The 27,675-nt window shown below is 44.6% G+C and overlaps 1 protein-coding gene across 1 annotated transcript; it reads right to left on the reverse strand.

The window, feature by feature from the left end:
- Positions 1-2,147: 2,147 nt before the first annotated feature.
- Positions 2,148-27,592, reverse strand: LOC137048972 (plexin-C1-like). Its single transcript, XM_067427350.1, has 15 exons — positions 26,676-27,592; positions 26,356-26,481; positions 26,089-26,232; positions 25,864-25,964; positions 25,618-25,726; positions 25,362-25,521; positions 25,142-25,253; positions 24,964-25,057; positions 6,668-6,706; positions 5,856-5,989; positions 5,574-5,753; positions 5,082-5,190; positions 4,055-4,222; positions 3,811-3,969; positions 2,148-2,667 (listed from the first exon to the last, which is right to left on the reverse strand). Exons 1-15 carry the CDS (start codon positions 27,582-27,584, stop codon positions 2,581-2,583), a joined length of 2,631 nt encoding a protein of 876 aa, XP_067283451.1. The 5' UTR covers positions 27,585-27,592; the 3' UTR covers positions 2,148-2,580.
- Positions 27,593-27,675: the final 83 nt, after the last annotated feature.

A 27,675-nucleotide genomic window follows, 5' to 3' on the forward strand; every position in this document is an offset into this window, starting at 1 on the left:
GGTGCCAGGGGAACTCCGAATCACGCGGTGACTCACGAGCGCTATCTGGGGTGGTCCTTCGGTGATAAACAACGCGATCCGATCAGCGACCGCGTCTGTCCTCCAACGGTGTCATTCTCGAATTAACGTTACTCCCAGTCTCTCGATGATTCATCAACTGTCACTAGAAATAACGGTCTCTGTCCAAACGTAAACAGTGCTGCTTATGTGATACTTAGTCCATAAAACTCATATATAATACTCCAAGGAGACCGCAAACGATATTTAGACTCTTTAAAACAATGACAGAGTGAATTCGTTGTGAAAACCCCCCTTTACACTTCAAATAATCACTTTTTAAAAACTCTGCGCCCACCGGAGAGAAAAAAACTTGCGTCACCTCACTCTCTCTCTCTCTCTCTCTCTCTCTCTCTCTCGTTCTCTCCCCCGCATCAGTCGTAACCCACCAATAAGAATACACCTGCCGCCAAAGGAGGTGGGACCATTACTTTATAAGCCAATCAGGGAGAATGACTCTGCTAAACCATATTTGCATACCGAGGTTATAAATACAGGTTAACATTTTTTCTAAACATAAACATTAACAAATTAACCTTGAATAGGAACAATTAAAATGTTCCTGTACCATTGTCAATAATCAACAGGTATTATTAACCCAAATTTGCCCAGGGTTACATATATATATATATATATATATATATATATATATATATATATATATATATATATATATATATATATATATATATATATATATACTCACCTAAAGGATTATTAGGAACACCTGTTCAATTTCTCATTAAAGCAATTATCTAATCAACCAATCATATGGCAGTTGCTTCAGTGCATTTAGGGGTGTGGTCCTGGTCAAGAAAAACCTTGCACGCACAACCATTTCTAGGGTTTACAGATAATGGTGTGAAAAGGGAAAAACAACTAGTATGCGGCAGTCCTGTGTAGATTTCGACCGATTCATCGGATTTGCCGATTAATCGGCACCGATAGCTGATTGGTGGAACAATCGGTTATCTGCAAAAATCAATACCGATAGTTTTTCCGGTTTGCGTCTGTTGCGGGAGCGGCTGAGAAGGCTGCTGTCATTAGCCATTAGCCTGTCATTAATGATAATTAGTCTCATTAGCCTATCCACCTTATATTACGAGTGTTGTACTGGTCCAGATTGAACGTGTTGAAGACCTTTCGTGATCAGTAACAAGGATGGCCCTCAGGTTGCCCTTCTTCTCAGAAGCCCACTGACGAGAACGCCGCTTCATTTGCCAGGCTTCCTTTGCCAGGCTCCCTCAGGAGAAGGGCGGGAAGCAACGCTCTCTTTTTGCGCCTGCCTGTGTGCAGCGCTGGATGATGGCCGAGGCTACTCCTTAGCCTTACCCGAGGGCTGACGAGGGAGAAACTGGCGGAAAGCCGCCGACTTCTATATCTCTTTTAGACGAACCTTTCAACGACAGTATTGACTGCGCCGCAGAAAAGGCCATCAGGAGATATCGGGGAATCCATAAGAAAGGATTTCTTCTTGTCTTTCATCCCCGATAAATTGAGCCATAAATGCCGCTCTACACACACCAAACCTGCCATAGCGCGGCTGATGGCATGGGCCATCTCTTTGATGATGCGGAGCAACAAGTTGGTGGCCTTCTGCAGTTCAGTAATGTCCTCCGGTGAAAGACCTTCTCCCTCGTCAAGCTCCTTCAGGGCCTGGTAGGCCTGCAACACAGCCATCGTGTGCAGACACCCACCAGCCAGACCTGCCGCCATATAAGCCTTGCCCACCAACGAGGACGTATCCCGCTATGTCTTTGTGGGCAAGACCGTGACCTTAAAGGACGCAATGGCCTTGGGCAGGAGGTTGCCCGCGAGAGCCTCTTCCACCCGAGGAATAGTCCCATATCACTTCTTAGCCGCCCCCAGTATGTTGGTGAAATCCAACACTGGAAGATTAGAAAGATGGGCTGAGAAGGGTTTCTCCCATGATTTAGGGAAAAACGAAAGGTCCCGCCGTGGATTTTGAGCCCGGCGCTTGAAAAAGCAGTTATGTGTGCTGGTGGCTTGCAGATCTAAAAGCATGTTAGTGTGAGTTCATGAGTGCTTGTTCATTTAAATCAGACCAGACTCTTTTCAATGGATATTATATGTTTATTAATAAGTATGAGTTGTAAGGCAGTATACTAATAACAAATCAGATTAATAACAAACATTTAGTGGGTGTTCGATGAAAAAGATACAATCAAAGCATTCTCATACAAAATAACTGAACCGCAGTACTAAATAGCAAATCAGTCCTCCCTTTGCAGGAACTTTGAATTGATTGTTTTGTGTATAATTAATTTATATATAGCGCCACCTGCTGTTTAGTCTCAGGATTGGTGACGAGGTTGTTAAAGCATATGCCAAAACAATTGTATATAAAGAATATAAAAGAAAGTGAGCAAACTAATCAAATGTATAAAATTCCATAGAAATACACAGATATAAAAAAGTATATAAGTCTCTAGTCATAGAAATAGCAAATAATGATGGTTTCTTATGAGAATTTCTTTTTCTGTGAGTGTTTTCATTGCTCTTTCATCCTTGGCCAGGTGTGTTCTGTGGACTGAGGCAGAACAAATCCTTTGTATTTCCCATCCCGAGAACATAATTCCCAATCGTGATCTGAAATGAAAATGAAAGCATTGTCTTTTCATCTCATAAAGTTCAGTAAGATTTACATTAAAGGTGTCATGAACTGGCTTTTTTATTTTTTTATACTGTTGTCTGAGGTCAACTAATGATGTTCGTGTGGTTTTTACATTCAAAAACATAATAGTAATAGGCTATTTTCTACACTGGTTTTGAGGCTCTCTCCAAAATGCTGGGTTCTGATGGGCGTGACGCACTGGAGACTTGGAAGTAAACGCCCACGGCTAGGATTGGATAAGATTTGCTTCATTTAATGAGCTTCAGCTCCGCTGTCAGTTCAAGGACAGGAGAGAGGAGAGAATGAGGGAGAATCGGCAACCAGAATGATTTTCTCGATCGCAGGGCTTGTAAACGTCTTTATCAAACAAACACAATGTTTTATTTCTCATCGAACCGCAACTGATTGGACTATTATTTTATATTACACATAGCCCGTAAGATCGGACGATATAAGCGCGAACCGTGCGCACACAAATATACGTTCGCCGCGCAACTTGAGAGAATAGCAGGCTTTGTGTGCGAGCCCTGGCCAGCGTGCTGAGGTATGTTCTGTTTGACACGTACACATAAGCAAAACGATCTATAACAATGCAATACTATCACATATAAAAACACGTTTTACTTACATGGTGTGTTGCACCATTCCTGTCGGATCCAAATCCATCATCAACCGGAGATTTGATTACAAACGATCCCGCAGTGAAATTAAGTGAATATATCCCCATATGAGCTGGAACTTCATTAAAAATAAAGTTCAACCAGTCATTCCTAATATTAGGATCAAGAGGAAGCTTAGGAATAGTGCAATATCTTAAATTGTTGTTGACCAGCTTGCACGAGCCCTCCATGAGTCAGTGGGCGAGGCTGCGCACGGAAGCACAGGACCGTTTGCTGAGCCTGGTGTCTATAAAAACGTTTCTTTGACTAACAAGAAGGTTTTCAGCTCTGAAACTTACAGGATATTTTTATATTACCATTACCTTTTATATATCAAAAGCTCAAGGTTGATTCCTCAATTCATCACCCCTTTAAACTTAACACAGCTGTGTTTGCAGCAAAATAAGTTCCATGTCTATATATTTAGCAAAGAATTGAAAATATTAAGAACAGACGTACAGTTATTGAGTCCACTGCAGTGACGGCTCCTGATTCTCCTTTAATTTTACAGATGGCATTGTACTCAAACATCTCCAAAACACACTGATACTGCCGATCTCCCTGATAACCCATCACGTTCACCTCACTCTTACTCAAATTCAATGCATCTGCCTTTTTCTGAGAAACAGAGATCCACAAGATTCATTTGTGTTACTTCACATTCTAAAAAGTAGATCTTGCTCAGATTTTAGTCATTATTTACCTGAATGTTCACCAGTAGATCGTTGGCCACCTGTAAGGTGGTGAATACAGTGAATTTTGGATCAGGCAGGTAAGACAAATACCCACAATCCACAGTGAAGTTTTCAACTTTCAATGACAAACTTAAATGACCACTGCCATCATAACGGGGGGAATAAAACCACACGTCCTGAGAAAAGAGAGACAATAAGGATATGACTCTAATATGACTTTAATTAAAGGAACAGTATGTAAGAAATGTATTTCAATTAATTATAAAATGGCCATGATATGTCTCTAGACACTAAGAATTCATGTTAATTTCAAATACTTATATCACTGACAACAGTAGTCCGGCCAGGATATTGTCATTTAAAAGTGGTTGTTGCAGCCCTCAACTAATGTTGATGTTGACAAGTTGTGTTTTGGCCTGAAGCTCCGCCCTCCACCTATCTACCAATCACGGAAGTCAATAGAGTTTGGGCATCTGGTTTGCCAGATCTGCTCTTGTTACCACAGCTGCAGCTACAAACGTTCCTGCTGGGTCCTGCAGCCTATCTGGCAACCTCGAGTCAAGGGGGAGGGGGAGGGGGGATATACCTCTACAGTCATTTGAAAGTGATTGCAGTACCAGTTTTGGCCACAATCTTACATACACTTCTTTTAAATATTTTTTTTTCCTTTATCTTTTGACATAAGAATTTGTACATGTCATACTACAAAGTTTCTGATCTCAAAAATTACTACAAAATTAGTGTTTGCTGATTTTACTTCCTCATCAATACATCACGTAGTTAATATTTGTAAGTGAACCGATTAATTTAATATAAAATGCATGTTGTCACCACTTTCAATAAATCAATTATATATTTAGATTTTTTGAAGTGCATTTAACAATTATATGATCAGATAAAGGACAAATTCTTCCAAATAAGACCTCATGCACTACATGTGTGAATCTGACTCATTGAAGTAATAAATAGCTGAGCTCTGTGTATGAGATAAAGTACTGTGAGTTACTGCAGGAGTAATAAACACACTTGTCTTACCCCTGAGCTTCTGCTGTATTGTGTTTGAAGCTCTTTATTAGAGGGACGGACAATAACTGATTCCACAGTGTCCATATTGCTTCCCTGAACATGAATCTTCCTTCCACCACTGATTGAAGACATATTAAAATCAATTTCAGTCCACATAAGAAACAATAATAGAGTACAGTATTGCCATTTTAATTCCAATCACTAACTTTCCTGCATGTAACTCACATACACAATCAGGAAACGGACTGTCAGGAAGCATGTTGCTCTTACTAAAATAGACTAGTGTAGTTCACACGTGAGTCAGTAAACCACAGCTCTCAAAACTTAGACAAAACATACAGGAAATGCTCCGACCCTCACTTCTGTTTTCATTTCTTGCTGTCTTGTATAGGAGTGTTTTTTCATTTGTTCTAACAGTAACTAATTCAAATGTGCAGTTTTCATCTCAAGGCACTGATGGGATAGGGAAGCTGATCTGCCAGTGGTCTGAAATGCTCTTACCTGCTCCAGGAGACTGTGGGCTGTATTCCTGTACAGCTGGGCTGGGAACTGTAAGTGATGATGATGTTACCATGACAACGCTCATCAGGAGTAACAACACACACTTTCACTGTTCCTTTAGTTCCACTGGGAGGAATGTGGAACCTTAAAGTGTCATTGGAGCGATCAAACACTGGAGATCTAAAGGAAACATTCATGCACAATATAATTTATCTCAATCTACACACATTCTGTGAAAAATACTAAAACACACACACACACACACAAAATAAACAGTCTCACTCTTTAGAAATACAGTCCATATTCCCTTGAAAATGGATTTTCGTGACAGATTCCAGGTTTTTTCCTCTCAGTAAAACATTGTTTCTGCCGTGGAAAAAAACTTTTTTGGGCTCCAGAGAGAAAATCTCTGGCTCCTACAGGACACAAAGGGTTACACATAGAAAAAGAAAGTCAATAAAAGGAAGGAAAAAAAAAATCTACTCAATATGACCTCAGCAGTTTTAATGAACAACAGGTTAAAAGTAACTTTTAGAATAAAATGTATATAATTAGATAATAATAAAATATAAATGTTTACATCATTTAAAAGCATGACGTCACGATGAGGTACAAATAAAGAGGAAGCGAGTACTAAAGGGCAAAGAAATGGGTATTTATTGAATACAAAATAAAAATGAACACAATACAAAACCCACGAGGGGGAAAACTACCAGAGTCTCGAACAAGGAGCATGAAAACGACATACCAACGACAACAAACCAGAGTTTATGGAAATGAAAGTTTATGAAAATAGCCGCCCACGTGTAAACGTAGCCTTAATAGGGGACAAACAAGACAAGTAATGGGAAAGAACAGGTAAGACAAATTAACCAATAACCATGTAACAAGATTGGCAAGGTTGAAAAGAGTCAAACACAACACATGTGCTTACACAGGACAATACAGACATGTGACACTGCTGATATAATGTGCAAGAAAACAAGTAAAACAAAAACCTCTAACTCGAATGTATATTAATTTGAAATAGGAACATACTGAAAAAAACAACATCCCTATTTGGTAAAGTTTGTTACATAATCAGTAACACTTACTCTGTAGTCCATGTCAGAGAACAGATCTTTACATGCATCCTAAAAAGTAGAGAAAAAATTAATTTTATTGAGTTTTCTTTAGACAATGCAATGATATTTCAGCTAACAACAATGAATTAAAATCATCTTGAATCTTTATTACAGTTACAGTAACTACAGTATCTGGTGAATGATGTCTTGTGGGACATGTTTAACATGTTAATGGGATTCCTCTTAAGATCTATCAGTGGTAATAATGAAAAAGAAGAAAAGGAGGAGAAGCCAAGAGTAACAAAAAAGGGACAAAACATGTATCTTTCTGTCAGGACATTATTATTTGAAATTAAAAGTTTATTGGTAACACTTTACAATAAGTTTCATTAGTTAACATTAGTTAACTACATAAGTTAACAAGAACTAATGATGCACTGCACTTATCAAGCATTTATTTATCTTTGTTAATATTAATTTAAACCTTTATTTAATTCATTTGTTTAATTTAACGTATTATTAATTTTACCTTTATTAAAATATTGTTAACATTAGTTAATGCAATGTGTACAGTATTAACATGAACAAACCATGAACAGCTGTATTTTTTTATTAAGTAACGTTAAGATAAACTAATGCTGAACAGAGAAGTTGTTCATGAATAATGAATCTATTTTGAAGTGGTTTTCCAAATAAATGTTTCTGAGCGATATTAGATTTTGTACGTGTTTTTTACTTACCCTGTAACTACATGAAACAAGAGGGGAACAAACACCACGTTAATTTACAACCCGCAGATTCACCCTCACCCTGTAACTACTCTTATGTTATAAATGCCACAGGACAAAGACTTGCAGTAATTTCTGGTTATTTATTAAGTGAGCACACACACAGCATTCATCTCTCACAGTACAGGAACCTACGTTTTTACCAGGCATAACATCACATCTTCCCCCCTTTAAAAGTAAATAACTTTCCCTTGAAATCTTTTGTTCTATCAATTTCTAATAACATGCGCCACACAATTTTCACAATTAACTCTAAGGGTACTTTCACACTTGGTTCGATTGCCTGGACGAACCTGACTTTGATTGCTCCCTCCCCCTGCCCCTGTCACTTGACTGCACACCTTTGTCACTTGACTGCAACTCAGCTTCTTGAACAGTCACTTGTGGTCTTAGTCCCCTCTGTTCCGTCTTAGAATTGCACCATGCTCTGTCTGAATCTTGTATGACCGTGGTACTAATTCCCTTGCAACACACCCTTGTTGTGCCCTTGTTCCTGTTGCATGGTTCAGGATACGAACTCTATCTCCAGGATTTTTTCTTTTTTCTCTTTTTATTTGATTTTAATGTTGTTGTTTTTTGCTTCTTTGATTTTATTTGCCCCTGCAGGTGTCATCAGCTCCTGGTGGATGGATAAGTTAGTGCATATCCGTTGAGCCATCAGCATTTGGGCTGGGGACAAACCATTTTGAAGCAGAGCACTCCTGTAAATCATTAAACTCCTATTAAAGTCTGTCTCATGAATGCTCATGAATGCAATTATCTAATCAACCAATCACATGGCAGTTGCTTCAATGCATTTAGGGGTGTGGTCCTTGTCAAGACAATCTCCTTAACTCCAAACTGAATGTCAGAATGGGAAAGAAAGGTGATTTAAGCGTGGCATGGTTGTTTCTGCCAGACGGGCCGGTCTGAGTATTTCACAATCTTCTCAGTTACTGAGATTTTCACGCACAACCATTTCTAGGGCTAACAAAGAATGGTGTGAAAAGGGAAAAACATCCAGTATGCAGCAGTCCTGTGGGCGAAAATGCCTTGTTGATGCTAGAGGTGAATGGGCCGACTGATTCAAGCTTACAGAAGAGCAGCTTTGAAATAACCACTCGTTACAACAGAGGTATGCAGCAAACCATTGAAGCCACCACACGCACAACCTTGAGGCTGATGGGCTACAACAGCAGAAGACCCCACCGGTACCACTAATCCCCACTACAAATACGAAAAAGAGGCTACAATTTGCACAAGCTCACCAAAATTGGACAGTTGAAGACTGGAAAAATATTGCCTGGTCTGATGAGTCTCGATTTCTGTTGAGACATTCAGATGGTAGAGTCAGAATTTGCTGTAAACAGAATGTGAACATGGATCCATCATGCCTTGTTACTGTGCAGGCTGCTGTTGGTGGTGGTGGTGTAATGATGTGGGGGATGTTTTCTTGGCACACTTTAGGCCCCTTAGTGCCAATTGGGCATAGTTTAAATGCCAAGGCCTACCTGAGTATTGTTTCTGACCATGTCTATCCCTTTATGACCACAATGTACCCATCCTCTGATGGCTACTTCCAGCAGGATAATGCACCATGTGACAAAGCTCGAATTATTTCAAATTGGTTTCTTGAGCATGACAATGAGTTCACTGTACTAAAATGACCCCCACAGTCACCATATCTCAACCCAATAGAGCATCTTTAGGATGTGGTGGAATTGGAGCTTTGTGCCCTGGATGTGCATCCCACAAATCTCCATCAACTGCAAGATGCTATCCTATCAATATGGGCCAATAAAGAATGCTTTCAGCACGATGATGAATCAATGCCATGTAGAATTAAGGCAGTTCTGAAGTCGAAAGGGGGTCAAGCACAGTATTATTATGGTGTTCCTAATCAGGGGCATAGCACCAAATTTTGGGCCCTGGGTACAAACCATCTTGCTGGGCCCCCGTACCATGTATGTGTATGTATAGAAAACTGACTTCTAAGATCCCCCCCCCACCCCTGCCTCGGGCCCTGGTTACTCAGTACCCTTTATCCCCCCAGTCCCACGCCCCTGTTCCTAATAATCCTTTAGGTGAGTGTATTTCACATGAAGATGTAGTCTTGAGTGATGTCATGGTTTATCCTTGGCCAGTACATTACCTCACGGGCCCTGCACTTGCATTTCAATTTCCTAGATGTCCCCCATGAACGTTCTGCAGCATTTCTTTGTGCATCGATGCTGAGATGACAAACTTCTTTCCCTTGAAGATGATGTAATTCACCACTGAAAGCTTTGCATGAGAAGAAAGGTTACAATCATGTCAACCTACACTTGTATGTCTGCACTTTTCTCAGTGTTAAGATTTTCATGCTTGGAGTCTGATGAGCATGCGTTGGATTCTCATGGGGCAGTAATTTAAGGCCTTGGACATTATGGACCCTGGTAGCTTATGATCTGTTTCAACTTCAAAAGACTGTCCATAGACATACTGGTGGAATTGTTTACAGGCATACGTACAAGCCAAAAGTTCCTTCTCTATTTGTGCATAGTTGACTTCAGTCAATGCTCTTGAAGTATAAGCTACCGGCTGCCAGCTTTCACCATGTTGCTGCAAAAGCATACCACCTAGGTCATATTGTGAGGCATCTGCTGAGATACGTGTGCTCTTGAACGGTTCATAATATCTGAGCACTGCTCCTCTATATGATGCGCTTCAGATTTTGTAAGCACGTTTCCTGCTTGTGAGCCCACATCCACTCATTCTTTTGTTCAAGAACCCACAAAATTATATCATACATCATAGTCTCTTCGCCTGTTAGATGCTCAAAGATCATGTGGATTGTTTTTTGGTACACTTCTGGTGCTGACAGTATACCATTAGGGAGACGTAGAAAATGATATCGGCCTTCTGGGTTATTGAAGGTACACAGTTTTGAACTTGCCTCATCAAGTTTAGTTTGCCAAAACCTGAACCACTTCTCTCCAACAAACTGAGACATGGTATCTTCTCTTGATGGCAGTTTGAAGTGTTCGGATTTATGGCCCTATTGAGGCCTCTCGGTTCAAGACATATTCTCAAAGCACCATTTTTCTTCAACACAATAACAAGTGAACTCACCCAGTCCATTTTCTTTATGATTGTTGCGGAGGGGGCGTGGTTTGCAAAAGAAGCGCTTTGAAGCCCTCCTTCAGGCCCAGCATGAGGACCGGGAGCTGTTCCGGAGCTGGATGAACCGGGAGATTCGGGCCGTCCCCCCTTCTACCACCGACTTGGCGCCGTTCTCCACCTCTCGAAGATGGGATCCGAGGATGATCCGGACGTATTCATCGACCTCTTCGAGAGGTCCGCCGAGTCCCGGGGATGGCCCCAGTCAGACTAACTAATGCGGCTCCTGCCGTTGCTTTCCGGGGAGGCGCAGGTAGCCGTCCACCAACTGCCAGTCCAGAATCTCCTGGTGTACCAAGATCTGAAGCGTGCCATTCTACAACGGGTCGGCCGGAGCCCAGAACAGCATCGTCAGCGGTTCAGAACCCTCACCCTTGACGATCCCGGCCGGCCCTTCGCGTTCGCGCACCAGCTCTGGGACTCCTGCCGCAAGTGGCTGATGGCCGACGGAAGCGACGTCGAGGATATCATCGACCGAGTGGTGCTGGAGCAGTTCATCGCGCGGCTTCCCCGAAAGAAAGGCTTCCCCTCCTCCCTATAAACCGGTCCCGTTTCCCAGGTCCCGAGGGGGGATGCCTCCCAAACCAGCCCCGAGATGGAGGATGGGCGGACCCAGCGAGTCCATGGGGTCGGCCCGTCCGGCGTCGAGAGGAGGGGCCACCACGGCAGACTTGTGTTCCGCTCCTGCCGCTCCCGCACTCTCTTCGCGTCAATCGGTGGACCTATTTCCAGCCACTAGGGCGTCGGGGAAGCCTGGGCCGGCTTGTTTGCGCTGCGGGGATCCGGGACATTTCATCGACCGTTGTCCGGTCATGGAGATCGGGATGATGGTCCGGGTCCCCGATGCTCCAGAAGCCGCCCCCGATCAGGCTGCATTGTACCTAATACCCGTGAGTATCAAGGGGGGTACGTATCAGGCTTTGGTGGATTCTGGTTGTAACCAGACCCCTATTCACCAAAGCCTGATTCACTCTAAGGCATTGGGTAACAGCCGCACGGTTACGGTGAGGTGTGTGCACGGGGAAGTGGTGAACTATCCGTTGGTGCTGGTGGATATTCAATTTAGGGGACAAAAACATAGTGTTGAGGTTGCAGATAACCCGCACCTCCGGCATTCACTGATCCTGGCTACAAATTGGCCAGCCTTTAATCAATTGTTGGGGCACTTATGTGTGGATGCCTCTTGGGGGAAAAGTGTGCAGCGGAAAGAGACGATTGCTCAGGTGGGAGAGGTGGATTCGGGACCCCGGGAAGCTGTTCCAGCAGAATCGAGCGATCTTGAGATGCCTGTTCTCACAGATCACGATAATTTTCCTCTGGAACAGTCCCAGGATGGGTTTTCGCAGGTCCGTTCCATCGACGGCCACCTCCTCCACCCTGACCAGTCTCGCTCTTATCCGTATTTTGCAGTGATAAAAGATGGGTGACCCAAGACACCCAGACAAAAGAAGATACAACCTAGTTATTAGTACCAAAAAGCTGCCGGGAAGCGCTATTCCAGGCGTCTCATTCTAATCCAATGGCGGGACACCAAGCTACACTTAACCGTCTGATGGCCCGGTTCTTTTGGCCGGGCATTCACGAGAACGAGCCATCCGAACCCTGGTGCGCACCAAACAAGCGGACCGAGACCGCTAAAAAGATGGGTCTCGGTCCGCTTCCAAACGAACTCTGGTGCGGTTCGATTGATATATGAACGCAACACGGACCAAAGACATGTAAACGGACCAAAAACCGGACGTATATGTCACAAGATGCGACGCATAATGCAGCTGATTTGACGACGCGGAAAGATCTGTTAGAGGGCAAACGTGGAGCAACAAGGAAGTGCCTAATCAATATTTGGTCAGACGAGCATGTTTCGAAAATGCTAGAAAAAACACACAAAAAGCATACCTGGCTCTTCTCATCAAAGTTCCTGTGTTGCCCATTATTAGCTGTACAGACGACAGAACGGCCGTCTCTGTTCTGCACAACGGAGGAAATCCTGCTGCTGTTTTGAATGTTTTGAACATTTTATGAGCTCTTCATGAGTTCTCAGCGGGTAAAAATAATGCCACATGTACACGCATAAAATGATCGCGTTTAATCCAGCACACAGCGTTGTTTTGAACATTTCATGAGCTCTTCATGAGTTCTCTGGTAAAAAATAATGCCATATGTGTTACACGCCTAAAATCATCGCGTTTAATCCAGCACACAGCGTTGTTTTGAATGTTGTGAACATTTCATGAGCTCTTCATGAGTTCTCTGGTAAAAAATAATGCCATATGTACACGCATAAAATGCCCGCGCGTGTAATCCGCACACAGCGTCTCCCTGTGCCTTTGGTTCGGTAACTTTAGGTTCGCTGTTAAAAATGCCTGTGTGAACGCTAAGCGGACCAGGACTATTATGTTTGTTTTTGTTTTTTGGTCCGGACCAAACGAACCGAACTACAAGTGTGAACGCACCCTTAATTTTATCTTAAATAAAACTATTTATTTTTCCGCTATTCCCTCCCTATTCTATCTTAGGCTACTCTGAGTAATGTCCAAAACGTAGTATTTCATGCACTTTTTGCATTTCTTGTGCCTTGTTGTGCAGCCTCTTCTTTGTTACTTTCTAGATAAGTGCATTACGCATGGGTGGGCGTGCAGGTTACACTAACACAAATTGAATGCATCATGCATGTGGTAGGAGCACCGACGCTGCAACTAATACTCAACTGCCGGTCAATTTAATGGCCCAATGGAAAATTATGAAAACAAGGACATTTTCATCACTTAAAAAAAAACAGTCCGGACGGCGAGGACAGGACTTGAAAACAGGACATGTCCTGGGAAAACAGGACATTTGGTCACCCTATTATAGACGCCACGGGTCAAAGACTTGCTGTAATTTCTGGTTATTTATTAAAGGGAGTGTAATAAACGGAGGCCATGCAGTGTTTAACAGAACTGTGAAATCTTTACTCGGTGCCTTTCTTCAGCATAGCAACAACGAACACGTACATTGTTCTGCAGTCACTTCCTCTCTATACTAGTGCGCGAACCCCCTTAAAGGGGCCACGTAACATAAACTTAAACCTTCCTTAAAGGTACAATAACTCATTATATAACATCTCTCCCCCCTAAGAATCAACGTTACCACCCCCACACAGTCCAATAAGAACATTCACTTCTTTTCTTTTTTTTTTCTTTTTCTTTTTTACTTTCAGCAACCCATAAAGCTTTTTAACTGTGACTCTAAAAATCTAAAGATTAAGCCTATTAGGTGCTTTCTTTGGGCGTTGTGATCTCCTTAAAGTTCCTGAAGTTTTCCCTGGGAAGGTTGGTACGCTTTCCAGAGGCGCCGTAACCCCTTGCGGCACAGCAACAGCAGTTACCCCAAGACTCTGTGTGGATGGCAGCTGTTGAGGAACCTGGCTTCCTTCAAAGTCCGAACTCCCCCCTTTCCTCAGCTCCTCCAGCTTGATCGAGACAACCCCTTGCCGGCTCCTCACATGATCTTGATGACGACGGACATCACGTCCATCTGACAGCCTTACTACACATGAGCGGGGACCACTTCTTTTCACAATGGCTCCCGGTAACCAGCGCTGACCTCTGGCAAAATTCCTGACAAAGACAGTCTCACCTTCCCCACAACTTCGTTCTCTTGCATCCTTGTCATGCCTAGCTTTCTGCTTCTCTTGCTGGACTCTCACTTTCTCCCCAACATCAGGATGCAGCAAATCCAGGTGGGATTTTGGTTTCCGTCCCAGCAACATCTCTGCGGGCGCCAGGCCTGTAGTAGTCTGTGGCGTAATTCGATACTGAAACAGGAAACGAGAGAGGTTGGTTTCAACATTTGCCCCTGACATTTTCTTTAAGCCATCCTTCAACGTCTGCACCACTCTCTCGGCCAGCCCGTTCGATGCAGGATGGAAAGGCGCTGTACGAATATGTCTGATTCCATTCCGCTTTACAAATTCTTGAAACAGCTCTCCCGTAAAGGTCGGTCCATTATCAGTTACGACTACATCTGGCAGCCCATGTATGGAAAACACTTGACGCAGTGTATCAATTGTGACGGCCGCTGTGATGTTTTTCAAAATGTGTGCTTCCAGCCACTTTGAGCGGGCATCCACCATGACCAAGAACATCCGACCCATGAATGGACCTGCGAAATCCAAGTGCAACCTGGACCAAGGTCTGTCAGGCCACTCCCAGGGCTGAAGCGACACTGGTGGGGGCATTTTTTGGTTTTCTTGGCACTCCTTGCAGTGTTGGACCTTGTTTTCGAGATCTCGATCCATATTAGGCCACCATACATATGCTCTTGCTAAGCTTTTCATGCGTGATACCCCAAGATGGGCAATGTGGACTTCCTGTAACACTTTAGCCCGTCCTGGCTGAGGTACTACCACTCTTGAACCCCACAAGATACAACCATCCTGAACTGAGAGCTCATCCTTTCTTTTCTCAAAAGGTTTCATCTCAGCATCCACAACAATGGATGGCCAACCCTGTAGCACAAATCTTTTGACTTTTGACAAGACCTTGTCTCTCTCCGTCCAAGTTTTGATCTGCTTTGCGCTCACTGATGAGTGACTTTACTTTTCCAGTAGGAAAACAGTTTCAGGAGGCAGAGGAGTGGACACCGGGGTGTCTGGAAGTGGCAACCGGCTTAATGCGTCTGCATTGGCATTTTCCTTCCCTGCTCTGTAGTCTATGCGATATTGATAGGCCGACAATGTCAGTGCCCACCTCTGGATACGGCCCGACGCCATGGAAGGAATGCTCTTATGCTCACTGAACAGGCTCATCAATGGCTTATGGTCTGTGAAAACTGTGAAGGGTCGGCCGTACAGATATTGGTGAAAACGCTTCACAGCAAATATGATGGCCAAGCCTTCCTTGTCTAGCTGAGAATACCCCTTTTCTGCTTTTGTAAGCGTCCTGGATGCAAATGCAATGGGTTTCTCTGAGCCCTCCTCCATCACATGTGACAGTACTGCCCCAATGCCATAAGGAGAGGCATCACATGACACTGTAAGCTCTTTCTCAGGGTCAAAATGGACTAACACGCTGGCTGACTGCAGCAGATTTTCTACTTTGGTGAAAGCAGCTGTTTGTGCCTCTGCCCACTTCCACTGGCAATTATGATGCAGTAACTGGTACAGCGGAGCTAGCACAGTTGATAAATCAGATAAGAACTTCCCATAATAAGTCACCATACCCAGGAATGACTTAAGCTCTGACACATTTCCTGGCTTGGGGGCATCATTGATGGCTCTTACTTTTTCTGGCACTGGATAGAGGCCCTGGGCTGATATTTGATGTCCAAGGTAAGTTACACTCTCTGCCTGGAATGTACATTTACATTGTTTTAGCCGCAGCCCTGCATCCGACATCCTCTTGAGCACCTGGTCCAGGTTACTGAGATGCTCCTCTTCTGTTTTCCCTGTGACCAGAATGTCATCGAGGTACACTGCCACATGTGGAATCCCCCGCAACAGGTTTTCCATTGTCCTTTGAAAAATGGCCGGGCTGGATGCCACCCCAAACACCAGTCCTTTGTGCGTTTTGATCGAGACATATTGCTTTGACTCCTCATATCCAGCAACAACTGCTGATAAGCGTGACTCATATCAAGCTTAGTGAAAGTTTTGCCCCCAGCGAGCATTGAAAACAAGTCCTCCACCCTTGGAATGGGGTATGTCTCCACCTTTGCTGCCTGATTGATTGCAGCTTATAGTCTTCACAAATGCGGACTGTACCATCCTCTTTCAGCACAGGAACGATTGGGGCTGCCCAATTAGAAAACTGAATTGACTCTATGACACCCAGCTGCTGTAGCCTTTCAAGCTCCTTTTCCACTTTACACTTCATTGCATATGGGACAGACCGTGGTTTAAAGAATCGGGGTGTCGCATTTGGCTCCACACAAAGTTTCACCGTGGTGCCTCTCAGGGTGCCCAGTTCATCCTTGAACACGTCTGGATACTTCGCAACCACATCCCTTGCGCAAAATCCTTTAATGAGCCTGATCTCACCCCAGTTTAACTGAATTTTACTGAGCCAATCACGTCCTAGTAGGCTTGGGCCTTTTCCTTTGACTACAAGCAAGCGAGCTTTAGCCGCCTGACTGCCATAGGGGATGTTCACTTCCACTGCCCCCACTACCGGAATAATTTCTCCAGTATACGTTCTCAGTTTAACAGAAGACTCACATAATGTTGGTGTGTGATCATTGGTCCATAACTTCCCATAAGTTTCCTCACTGATGATCGATGCTGAAGCGCCAGTGTCTATTTCCATCTTAAGGCTTGCTCCATTAACTTGAATTGTTGCATAAAGTGGGTCTGAACGAGTTTCACTCAAGTTAAACATTGAATAGGAACAGGTCTCCTCTGGTTCAGCCTCCACCATGTGATGTTGTAACGAACTGCTCTGAGACAGAAGGGTTGGGTGAAGATCCAAACGCAGTATTTATTGAAGGGTAATCCAATGTCGTAGTCAATAGAACAGGCAAAAGGTCATAACAGGAAATCAGTCCGAAAAGGCAAACAAAACAGAAGGAACAGGCAAAAGGGTAATCCACGGAGAAGGCAAGAAATCAAAGACCAAGATACATGAAACCAGATAAACGCTCAGAAATGCAGTTGTGACACTAAACAAGACTTCGCAATGAATGACAGAGTGAACAAGGTATATATATGCAGAGGTAATGAGGCGATGAGACACAGGTGTAAACAGTGAGTGCTAATGAGTCCAAGGATTATGGGTAATGTAGTTTGTGATGGAATGACAGTCCGGGGTGGAACGCCCTCTGGTGGTGATCACGGGCACTCACACTGATGAATTGTGACAGATGTGCTCTTGAGTGAGGTTTACCACCATCCTTTGAGTTTCTCATTTTAGATTTGCTGCCTCTGCATTTCTTTGCCAAATGTCCCTTCTTGCCACAATTATGGCACACTGTGTCTTTGAATTTACAATCATTTGCATAGTGAGCTCCCCCACATCTGTAACATTCCACTGCTTTCACTTTAACCGCTTTAGTCACATGAAACACATCACTCTTCGCACTGCCACTTGCTCTTTGAATGTCTTTTGCATGTAGTGCTGCCGACTCCATACCTTGTGCGATTTCCATTGCTTTTGTAAAAGAGAGCGTCGCTTCCCCCAGCAATCTGCGCTGAATTACATCATCATTAATTCCGCACACGAGACGATCACGCAGCATGTCCTCCAGTACAGCCCCAAACTCGCAATGCTCAGACAACTAGCGCAGCTCAGCCACAAACTTTGAAATAGTGTCTCCAGACTTACGAAAATGGCTGTGGAACTTAAAACGCTGCACAATCACTGAAGGTTTCGGGCTGTGGTGGTTCTGAATGAGGTCAATTAAATCTTTATAAGCCAACTCTCCCGGCTTCCGCGGTGTTGCCAAATTCCTCATGAGCTTATAAGTCTTTGCACCGCATACACTCAACAATATAGAGCGCTTCTTATCCTGGTCTGTGATCTCATTCGCAGCGAAAAAATGCTCCAGACGCTCCGTATACTCCAGCCAGTCACTATTTTCTTCCACAAACTCACCCACAGTTCCGAACATCGCCATCTTGTCACTGTGATGCGTTCCGTGCCTGCAGAGCTTCTCACTCGTGCCAACCCATACGATTCGTCAGCCGAAGTGCGTTGTTTATCCTCGTCGCCAAATATGTAATAAACGGAGGCCAGGCAGTGTTTAACAGAACTGTGAAATCTTTACTCGGTGCCTTTCTTCAGCATAGCAACAATGAACACGTACATTGTTCTGCAGTCACTTCCTCTCTATACTAGTGCGCGAACACCCTTAAAGGGGCCACGTATGTCGGGTCTCGTGTCTGATCACCTGTCTTTCTAGCGTTTGCATTGTTTTGTGTGGGTGCGTGGCTTTGTTTTGACAGCTCGCCACATGCTCGTGTCTCCGCCCCTACCTGTTCCCACTGGTTAGATTATCTGTCCTCTCACCTGGTCTGTGTTATCTAATCATTATCCTCCCTTTATAGATCCTCGTGTTTCGCTGTCTTTTGTCCGACTGTTATCGTTCATGCCTTCGAGTTCGTCGTGACTCCTTTGTTGTGCCTCACCAGTCCTGCCTTGTCTTGTCGTGTCTGCAGACTCCAGTGTTTTAGCGTCAAGTCAGCTGTGTTCTCTGTTCTCTCCATCCCTCGCTGAACTTGGTGCTGACCCTCTGCCAAATCAACTCCACGGCTCAGGAGGTGGATGCACTGAATGCTCGTGTCGCAGAACTTCTTTCACGGGTCGATGAACTTCAGAGAGAAGCTACTAGCCGAGCGTCTGTTCCTCGTGCGGTGGTCCAGCCTGAGCCCGAGCCTCATGCTAATAATCCCCCGATTTATGATGGCGATCCGAATTCTTGCCAAGCCTTTCTGTCTCAGTGCGCCCTGGTTTTCGCTCTGCAGCCTCGGCGTAATGCCACCGAAGAAGCGAAAGTAGCGTTTGTGTTAACCCTTCTCTCCGGGCGGGCTCGCGAATTGGGAATTGCGGTCTGGAATGCCCGCGCTTCCTGCTGTGTCTCTTTTGAAGACTTTCGTCGTGAGATGGCGAAATTATTTGATCGCTCAGCACAAGGAGATGAGGCGGCGGCTCAGTTATCGCGTCTCACGCAGAGAGAGAGTACCGTCACGGACTACTCCATACAGTTCCAAACTTTGGCGGCTGCGTGTGGATGGAATGAGGGGGCCTTGCGCGCGCGCTTCCTAGACGGGCTGGATCCGGACATTGCCGACGAACTGGCTGCCGTTGAACTTCCTCAGAAGTTGCATGATATTATTAATCTCGCTCTGCGTGTTGAGAGTCGTCTGAATCGGCGTCGTCAGCTCCGCCTATCCGAGTCTTCATGGCGCCGCCTGGAGGTATTATCCAACAATGCGGAGAATTCTCTACCAGCTGATTCTGAACCGATGCAGTTGGGTCGTTTAAGATTGACATCACAACAGAAGCAGGAGCGTTTAACCAAGGGGCTGTGCCTGTACTGTGGTAAACCGGGTCACTTTGTTACTCAGTGTCCTTTAAAAGCCAAGGCCCGCCAGTGAGTCGGAGAGTCCTGGTGGGCGCTCTTCCTTGTTTTAACTCTCCAGCCAAACGCTCTCAGCTGCCTTTTCTTCTCATCTGCCGGGGGGAGTCTCACACTGGCCACGCTCTTCTGGATTCAGGTGCTGAGGGGAACTTCCTGGATGCAGCCACTGCCAGGAGATGGAAGATTCCGCTTATCCGCCTTGCGGAACCCGTTACGGCTTGGTCACTGGCAGGCAATCCTCTCATCACTGTCACCCACATTACACCTCGCGTGAGTCTGATTATTTCTGGCAATCATAGCGAGGAGATTGAACTGTTTATTTTGGACTCTCCTAACAGCCCATTGATATTAGGGCTCCCCTGGTTGCTCAAACACAATCCTCAGATTGACTGGGTCAATAACTCTATTTTAGCCTGGAGTCAGTCTTGTCTGGGTGCTGCGTTTTCTCCTGTCTCTGTGTCTTGTGTTTCACAAGTGGATCCTCCTGACATTACCGGGGTTCCGGCGGAGTACTTGGATCTGCGTGCGGTTTTCAGTTGGTCTCGGGCCACCTCGCTACCTCCTCATCGTCCTTATGACTGCGCCATAGATCTTCTCCCGGGCACTTCTCCGCCTAGGGGACGTTTATACTCCCTATCTGGTCCAGAAAGAGAGGCTATGGACAAATATATTTGCGAGTCGCTTCAGTCTGGTCTCATCCGTCACTCCTCCTCTCCGGCGGGTGCTGGGTTCTTCTTCGTTCAGAAGAAGGACGGTTCCCTACGACCCTGTATTGATTATAGAGGCTTGAATGACATTACTGTTAAGAACAGGTATCCCCTACCTTTAATGTCTTCTGCTTTTGAGTTGTTACAGGGAGCTCGGGTCTTCACCAAATTGGACCTCCGCAACGCTTACCACTTGGTGCGTATTCGGGAGGGGGATGAGTGGAAGACGGCATTCAACACTCCTTCGGGGCACTAGGAGTATTTGGTTCTTCCGTTTGGGCTAACCAATGCTCCGGCTGTCTTCCAAGGACTCGTCAATAGCGTGTTGGGGGACATGATTAATCAGTTTGTCTTTGTGTATCTGGATGACATTCTTATTTTTTCTCCCTCTTTGAAGGTACACACCCAACATGTTAGACGGGTTCTCCAGCGCTTGTTAGAGAACCAGCTGTTTGTCAAGGCGGAGAAGTGCGAATTCCACGCCGAGTCCGTTACGTTCCTTGGTCATATAATCTCGTCCAGGGGGATCAGACCTGATCCCGCTAAGGTAGAGGCTGTTGCTAAGTGGCCCGTTCCAGACTCCCGCAAAGCTTTGCAGCATTTCCTGGGGTTCGCCAATTTCTACCGTCGTTTCATCAGGAACTTCGGTCAGATCGCTGCACCGCTGAATGCGTTAACATCCTCCAAGGTGGTCTTCTGTTGGAATCATGATGCTCAGGTGGCCTTTGATACTTTAAAGTCCCGATTTATCTCTGCACCTGTCTTATGTGTTCCAGATCCGGAGTCCCAGTTTATTGTTGAAGTTGACGCATCGGATGTCGGAGTTGGCGCAGTCCTATCTCAGCGTTCCCTCCGCGATGGGAAGGTGCATCCTTGTGCATTCTTTTCTCGCCGACTCAGCCCTGCTGAACGTAACTATGACATCGGCAACAAGGAGCTGCTGGCGGTCAGGTTGGCTTTGGGTGAGTGGCGCCACTGGTTGGAGGGGTCAGCGCAGCCCTTCTTGGTCTGGACAGATCATAAGAATCTGGAATATATCCGTTCGGCCAAGAGGTTGAACTCGCGACAGGCCCGCTGGGCACTCTTCTTTGGCCGGTTTAGCTTCACCCTGTCGTACCGGCCGGGTACCAAAAATACTAAGCCCGACGCTCTCTCGCGTCAGTTTGGTGCCCCTGAGGAGGAGCTTACGGCCGATGCCATTCTCCCTGAAGGAGTGGTGGTCGGGGCTCTGTCCTGGGGTATCGAGCGGCGGGTAGAGGAGGCCGGTCGGGGGGTGCAAGTGCCGAGAGAGTGTCCCGTGGGTAGGTTGTTTGTGTCGGCTGCGCTGCGCTCTGATGTCCTTCAGTGGGCCCACTCGTCCAGGCTGGTCTGCCATCCAGGGATTCGGGGAACGTTGTCTGCCATCCGTCAACGTTTCTGGTGGCCATCCATGGCTGCTGATGTCAGACAGTTTGTGTTGGCCTGTCTCACCTGTGCTCAATGTAAGCCTGTTAATCGCCCTCCTGATGGTCTGCTTCGTCCCCTCCCCATACCCTCCCGCCCATGGTCCCACATCGCTCTTGATTTTGTGTCTGGACTCCCCCTCTCTAAGGGCAACACTGTCATCCTTACGGTGGTGGATCGGTTTTCCAAAGCTGCCCATTTCATTCCCCTGGCCAAGTTACCTTCCGCCCGAGAGACGGCTCAGCTGGTGGTGGATCACGTCTTCCGTCTTCATGGGTTGCCGGTTGACGTGGTTTCTGATAGGGGACCTCAGTTTGCCTCTCGGTTTTGGAAGGAATTTTGTAGACAGATCGGGGCCTCTGCTAGTCTGTCTTCCGGTTTTCATCCCCAGACCAATGGCCAATGTGAGCGGGTCAACCAGGATCTTGAAAGAATGCTCCGCTGTCTGACATCTAATAACCCGAGTTCCTGGTGCCAACAGCTCTCTTGGATCGAGTATGCCCGCAATTCCCTTCCGATGGCGGCTTCAGGTATGTCTCCCTTTGAGTGTTCTATGGGTTATAAGCCACCTTTGTTTCCATCACAGGAACCCGATGCTGCAGTTCCGTCCGCCCTGGCTTTCGTCCAGCGTTGTCGGCGCACCTGGGAGAGAGTCAGGAGGGTTTTGGCCCGAACCTCAAGGCGAACTAAAGCAGCAGCCGATCATCACCGGTCCTCTCCTCCAACCTATGTGTGTGGTCAAAGGGTATGGCTTTCCACCAAGGATCTGCCTCTCCGGGTGCCCTCTCGCAAGCTGGCACCCAGATTCATTGGTCCATACCGTATCACCAAGGTGGTTAATCCGGTGGTTATCAGGCTCAAACTTCCCCCTACTCTTGGTCGGGTTCACCCTGTGTTTCATGTCTCTAGGGTTAAACCTGTGTTTTCCTCTCCCATTAATCCGGCTTGCGGTCGTCCCAATCCCCCACCTCCTCGTCTTGTGGATGGCTCCCCTACCTACACGGTTAGGAGGATACTCGACGAGCGGCGCCGTGGTAGGGGGTTTCAATATCTTGTGGACTGGGAGGGCTATGGTCCAGAGGAGAGGTGTTGGGTGCCGTCCCGGGACATTCTGGATCCCTCGTTGATCGGGGACTTTCGTCGGAGTCGAGGTAGGCCTCCCTCTGGGACGCCTGGTGGCGTTCCTAGGGGGAGGGGTACTGTCGGGTCTCGTGTCTGATCACCTGTCTTTCTAGCGTTTGCATTGTTTTGTGTGGGTGCGTGGCTTTGTTTTGACAGCTCGCCACGTGCTCGTGTCTCCGCCCCTACCTGTTCCCACTGGTTAGATCATCTGTCCTCTCACCTGGTCTGTGTTATCTAATCATTATCCTCCCTTTATAGATCCTCGTGTTTCGCTGTCTTTTGTCCGACTGTTATCGTTCATGCCTTCGAGTTCGTCGTGACTCCTTTGTTGTGCCTCACCAGTCCTGCCTTGTCTTGTCGTGTCTGCAGACTCCAGTGTTTTAGCGTCAAGTCAGCTGTGTTCTCTGTTCTCTCCATCCCTCGCTGAACTTGGTGCTGACCCTCTGCCATTGGATCACAGCCGTCTCCTGGGAAAGCCCGGGGTCGTTCGCGCAGCTCTGTTCTCCCTGTCTGGACTGCTGTTTGGCTGAAGATTTCTTCAATATATTTTTTGTTCAGTTAATAAAGCCTTTGTTGACCCGCATTTGGATCCAGCCTTTTCCTCCGTGACAGTACCGTGACAACGTAACATAAACTTAAACCTTCCTTAAAGGTACAATAACTCATTATATAACAGGGAGCGTGCACACACACAGCATTTATCCCTCTGGGATGCACTTTTCAGAACTGCCCGGTCCGCAACACAGTACCAGAACCAAAGCTGTTATCAGGGATAACATCATATCGACATGGATAATAACCCCTTAATTAAAAAATAGTTACAGTATATATAATTTGATATTACCCTTTTATTAATATTACATATAGTTCCCTTATACCTACATGTAGCCTACTTATATTATAGTTAGGGCTGGGCGATAAAATGATAACGATAATTATCACTAATTTTCCTCGATAAAACGATAATAACAGTTCGATAAGTTCTCTATATAATACTTACGCGCTTATGCGTAATGCTGCGCATGCGTATTGCAGACCGGGCTTCTGGGTGCTGCACGTGGTGATGTTTACAGTCACAGTGGCTCGCCAAACCTTCATTGGTTTAGAGATATTTTGACATTTTGAGATATTATCCCATCCGGCATAAAACAGAGTGACATACGTAAACTGCTTATCCTAGGTTCATCACACGGAATTTAATTATTAAATTATCGTGCTTCTTCGAAGTTCTTCAATATAACATTGAAGACATATAATGGGTGACTTACAAGCTAATGTTACCAAACTATAATCACTAAAACATCGGACTTGTACATCACTATCATAATTGTTTGTCTTTGGTGATGCATTAATGACTCAGCATCGCCTGTATCAAAAGAGAAATAATTTCATCCGATGTTTAAAATGAATAAAATAGACTGCCCTTACTGGAGCTTCACAACTGAACTTTGCTCTCTCCCTCCTCTCCCGACCACTGTCGGTGAGGTGTGTGTGTGTGTGTGTGAGATGCATGGTGGACCAATCCACTGTGAGGCAAGAGGGGATGCTTTTTTTTTTTTTTGCCCGTTTTGCGTTTTTAGTGTTTTACTACTTACACAATTAAGTATATATAATTATATTATTGATATAGTGTAGAGTAAAAAATGCTGACCACAGTTAAGATTTTAACAAATAAATCTACCTCAGTTGTAATAAATTGTTCACCTGTTTGGGAAGTGTTTGTCATGTTTTGACTGTCAGTTAACTGTCTGTTTTCTACATCTTTCACTCAGGAGCAAAAATATGCCTTTAAACTTCAAAGAAATAGATTTTACATTTATTGTGATATTTATTAATATCGACTGATATGGAAAATTATATTGTGATCATTTTTTGGGCCATATCGACCAGCCCTAAGTTTCTGTAATTACAGAAATTCTGTAAAAACACTGTAATTACCAAAATTTAAGATGTAAATTCACTTTGCTTATGCAGTAAATTTTCGCGCTGTAATCTAAGGCGTTACCAAAGTTACACAATTTCCTAATACGCATTTACAGTAATGAAGCATTGGATTGAATACATTATGTCTCACCTGTTTGAGTAACTCTTGCCCAGGTCCAGGTGTCCAATCACAACTCTGAGAGGAAGAGAACCACTGACACCCTGATGAGATACACTGCACACACCTTAATACATGCAAATATGATGTGTCAATATCTTGTATCATTTCTAAACTATGACATTTTTCACACTGCATTTCATTTTCTCACTGTGTATAAGAAGCATTTGGTGAATTGTCTGTGATACTGGAGCAGTTCCTCAGCGTCAGCGTCTCTGTGATCTTCTGATCCTCAACAGTAACTCTAGCAGAGACTTTTAAACCTGAAAAGATTATTAACAAATGTTAATGATTAAAAAAAAGATATTTTGACTACATAAATGTGCTGTATAATAATAACACATACACAACTTAACTGAAAGAAAACCAACCTTTGGTAGACAGCAGCTCATCAGGAAATCTACAGGAGCATTTTGGGAAATCTGCAGTCAGGTCAGACCCGTCACACAGATTCCCACTTCCTGTGGTGAAGGAACATGAGAAGGCGGGACTTCCTGTGCTCTCCAGACTCAAGGCAAGATGTAACGTAATCTATGTGGGAGAGGGTAATGGTTGGTAAAAGCAGTCTTGTAAATAAATTATAAATGATAAATAATAAGCAAATTACATTTAGACAACAATGTCTACCTTTCTAGAAGATTTCTCTGTCATCTGAAATGAAAGCAACTGCGTCTGAAGAGAGTCTTTTGGGATGGACACCCATGAAGTATTTGAGCATTCATCTTGAGTAGAACATCTAGATAAAAACAGCATCAACCGATATAAGACATACAGATCTGTTTGCACACGTATCATAAGGAGTTAACACACTGTTGAACCATTAGGCTTGTGATGATGCTGCCAAGAGCTCATGTGTGATAAAGGCAAGCTGACCTCTTTGTGTTCACACACCAGCCGCAGAGAGGATCCAGGGCAGCTCTGCAGTCTTTCAGAGAGCTGTATTTTGCACAGTTATTCACAGAAACTCTTCTGAGCTACATGAACATTGTGAACAGAAAGAGATGACAAAAAAAAGCATGACAATTCAATGTAACACAAATAGAGTATCTGACATACTGCGAATAGTTTGTTTGTTAATTGCACATTTATAAGCCTCACCTCTTTCTCCAGAGCAACGTAGATATGTTTGAAATCTAATGGATCAAAGTGCATTCTGGGAAACAATGCTCGTTCAACAATCGATTTGTACAGCACTGTTGGACCTGTTGGACAGCCTGTTGTGAATTTCTCATCCAAAACAAGCTAGAAACACAAGAGATACAAATCATAAATTGTGATTGTAGTGTTTTAAATACAGAGGTAAACTAACGCTTAAATGAAGGTCACGAATATACAAATGAAAACTTATAGAGAGGTGAAGGACACCTTTATCAGTTGACCATCACTGGTTCCTATGAACAGCACAATCCAGGATCCACTTCTAACTGCTGCCACTGATGACATTGAGCTGTACTTGAACACCACAGACAGCGGCTGAAGTTTACTGCCACTCTGCAACACAAAAATAAAAATGGTCAGACTTTAGTTAATAGTAAAATTAGGTTTTTAATTTTTAATTTAATTTTAAATAAACTTATACTCAAATCAATAACATTAATCTTAACATTTGTAAAAACAAAACAAAAAACAAACAAAAAAAAACTGTGTACAACATTTATTGAGCACATGAATGTTGATTTTCCAACCTCAAAATCACATTTTTCACCAGAAGTGCAGAAACCCTTCACTTTGCCTTTAACTGTACTGATGTCGAACAGAGCCAGCGCGGTGTTCTCCGGATCCTGCTGGTCCTGCGCACTGAACACACCTGCCCAAATAACGGCGCTCACTGAGGGAATAACGGTGGAGGCGACGAGCACTGGACGAGCTTTATCACTGCAGCACTGTATCGTTACAGCCTGAAGGGATTTGAAGATGTCTGCCTTTTTTCTTTTAGAGCTGTCCATCCACAGGACGTGCACTTTCCTCTCCGTGTCAGTCTTTGCGTTGAGAAATAAATACAACTCTGAGGGAGAAACTCTCTGGAATCCGTCAACAAACTCCACATCTCTAGCTGTGCTCTGGATGAAGGAGGTTGATCCGTCATCTATGTTAGAGAAAATCCCACCAGCTTGAGACTGTAAAGTGTTCCACAAGCTAATAACAGGATACAGAGATTTTCCATCATCGTCCTTTTTCCCAACCAAAAGGTACCTACTGTTACCTGTACCTGTTATGAACGCAACAGATTTCTCATTCTGGGTCGGTCCTACAGATATACCACTTTCATAGTAAATACTCTTTGTAATGTCACTGAGGTTAAGAACTTCACAGTATCCATCTCTAAAGGTCCCACAGGTTATCAGGGTGTCGTTGTCATCAAAAGGCACCAGAATGTTGACTGTATTTTGATGAGCAGGATTAGTGATGTCCTTCCTCTTCTCCTCAGAAAGATCGAGTCTCATCTGATGAAGATGACGGTCAGTAAGAACGAACAACTTACTTTTACCAACTACAAAGTCCTTGATGTCTCCATCAAAGTTCACCACATCATCACAAATGCAATGTTTCAGAAGTACAAGTACTCCAAGTAAGTATCCTCTCATCTTAAACATTGAATGAGCAGTTGTACAGGCCTTCACTGATCAACTGCGCTCAGATGCGTCTGCTGGGGAAGTGAGTGGAAGTGAAAGCAGTTCTGTGAGA

The sequence above is a fragment of the Pseudorasbora parva genome, chromosome 20 (genome assembly GCF_024679245.1).
Source record: "Pseudorasbora parva isolate DD20220531a chromosome 20, ASM2467924v1, whole genome shotgun sequence".
In the NCBI taxonomy this organism is placed as follows: domain Eukaryota; kingdom Metazoa; phylum Chordata; class Actinopteri; order Cypriniformes; family Gobionidae; genus Pseudorasbora; species Pseudorasbora parva.